The 2,500-nt window shown below is 45.9% G+C and overlaps 1 protein-coding gene across 5 annotated transcripts in view; it reads left to right on the top strand.

The window, feature by feature from the left end:
- The window catches only part of Obsc (Obscurin), a 543,345-nt gene that overhangs the window by 345,617 nt on the left and 195,228 nt on the right, over window positions 1-2,500 (top strand). For all 5 annotated transcript variants that reach the window (XM_080280411.1, XM_080280415.1, XM_080280412.1 and 2 more), the window contains one exon: window positions 1,509-1,614. In XM_080280411.1, coding sequence (XP_080136537.1) covers window positions 1,509-1,614 — 106 coding nt within the window. The remainder of the gene's footprint in view (window positions 1-1,508; window positions 1,615-2,500) is intronic.

Genomic DNA, 2,500 nt, shown 5'->3' with positions numbered 1-2,500 from the left:
GCTAAGGAAGAGGTGTTAGGGATGATCACAAGGAAGGAGGAAGTAAGGAGGAAGGATGACAAGGAAGGAGGAAGTAAGAAGGAGGGGTCACAAGGAAGGAGAGAGTATAAGGAGGGATATAAGGATGGAGAGAGGAAGGAGGAAGGATGACAAGGAAGGAAGAAGTAAGGAGGAGGGATGACAAGGAAGGAGGAAGTAAGGAGGATGACAAGGAAGGAGGGAGGAAGGATGACAAAGGAGGAAGTAAGTAGGAAAGATCACAAGGAAGGCTGTTATTCCTGTCTTTCTGGGTAGTGTAGTCCTTTTGCTTTTCATGGAGGCGATTTGTTTGTGGCCACCCCTTACGGGATTAAGGCGTCTGGCAATAGATAGATAGTATGAGGTAGGGATGAGTGTCGAAGGTAACTCCACTCCCTTCACTTGCACTTGGCCAAGATTATCGTCCTTTTGAAGCTTACTGCACGTAGCTCAGTGGCAGAAAAAAACAATACTACGGCTCTGCATCCTCTTCATAACACTTCTTCATGACTAGCATCATATTCTAGTGTTAATCTATTATTACACATCAGCGTTGGAGATGGAGCGATGGTGTTTTGGGCCGAATTAGGGTAAGAAGCAGTCGAGTCAGCCCTCCAATCTGACTACACTTGGCCATCAACTGACAGGAAAGAGGTTGCTGATGTCTGACGAGTGAGGGAGTTGAGGGACGTTTGTATACCCAGGCAGCTCCACCGTCCAGTTATATCAGTGCCACCAAGTGAAGGCGCCCCTCTCCATCGATCAATTATTTTTCATATATTTTTTTGGGAATGTAAATTAATCCACTAAAAACTTAATAAGATTGTAATTATATCTTTTTTCTTCTCTCCCCCTCACTCTCTACCTCCCGTCCCCCTCTTATGCCTCCTCTCTTCCTCTTTTTCTTCTTCTTTCTCCTCTCTATCTGCATCTTTCCCCTCTCCTCCCTCTTTTCCTCCCTTTCTTCTTCTTCCTCCCATTTCCCCCCCCTTCTTCTCCTCCCCTCTTCCCTCTCTGTTCCCTATCCTCCTCTTCTTCTTCCTCATCCTTCATTTTTGTCCTCCCTACCTTCCTCTCTTCTCCTCCTCCTCCTCCTTTTCCTCCCTCTTCCTCATCCTTTTCCTCCCTCCTTCTCTTCCTTTTCCTTCCTCCTCCTCCTCCTTTTCCTCCCTCCTTCTCTTCCTTTTCCTCCTTCCTTGCCCTTTTCCTCCCTCCTCCTCTTCCTTTTCCTCCTCCTTCTCCTCCCTCTCCTCTCTCCTCGTCCTTTTCCTCCCTCCTCTTCAACCTTTATTCACCTCCTTCCTTCCTCTCTGCCGCCTCTCCTCCTCCTCCTCCTTTACCTCCTCCTCTTCCTTTACCTCTCTCCTCCTTCTTGTCCTTTTCCTCCCTCCTCCTCTTTTTCCTCTCGCCTCCTCATCCATTTTTCTCTTCCTTCCTTCCTCTCTGCCGCCTCCTCCTCCTCTCTCTCCTCCTCGTCCTCTTCCTCACAGCCGGGCCCAAGATTCGCAGCATGAAGAAGGAAGTCGCCTGTGTGGTTGGACAAAAACTCGAGTATCACGTCGAGGTGGAGGGGGAGCCAGCACCTGACGTGAGATTGTAAGTAGCACCTTGACGTGTAATATTCAAGGCATAGGAGGCTTGGTTCTGTACTCCTTTCACTTCAACTTGGCCCAGAGTTTCGTCCTTTGGTAGTTAATTTCACGTAGCTCAGTGGCAGAAAAAGACATAGCCAAATTCTCGTCCTTTTGTAGTTAATTTCACGTAGTTCAGTGGCAGACCAAAGATATTGTTACTACTCTATATTCTTCCCATAGCACCTCTTCGTGACTAGCACCATATACGAGTGTTAATCTATTGCTACAACTCAGCAGTCAAGATGGGCAGATGGCAATTTTAGGCCAAGATGAAGTGAAACGAGTGTACCCTTTCTTTCTTCATTATTATTATCATTATTATTATTATTATTTATTTTTTTGCACCTAACACTTATTTTTGTCTTTTGTAGTATTTAAGTAGTTTTAATGTCGAAGTGTAAGTGTATGTTCAGGTGTAACATGTAGAATAAATCGCAAAGGAACAAGTGCTGAGAAATACTAAATACCATTAAGAATACGACTTCATCCCTCAAGTGTTTCGTAAGGTACAGTCGGCCTCAGAAGTTATGGCGTCTCTCTCTCTCTCTCTCTCTCTCTCATACCTTTCGTTATATTGTAGACAAGCTTGATTTCTGTCTGTCTGTCTGTCTGTCAGTCTGTCTGTCTGTCAGTCTGTCTGTCTGTCTGTCTGTCTGTCTGTCTCTCTCTCTCTCTCACACACACACACACACACACACACACACACACACACACACACACACACACACACACACACACACACACACACACACACACACACACACACAGCTCATATCACGGCGTACTAGCATCCCATCAACCAGGAAATATAACACACATACTCCAGACATATCACCCTCCCTCCTATT

This window comes from Coenobita brevimanus, chromosome 84 (genome assembly GCF_032717465.1).
Source record: "Coenobita brevimanus isolate Jiangsu-jjx chromosome 84, ASM3271746v2, whole genome shotgun sequence".
NCBI lineage: Eukaryota > Metazoa > Arthropoda > Malacostraca > Decapoda > Coenobitidae > Coenobita > Coenobita brevimanus.
This window is presented reverse-complemented; position numbering and strand designations above follow the sequence as displayed.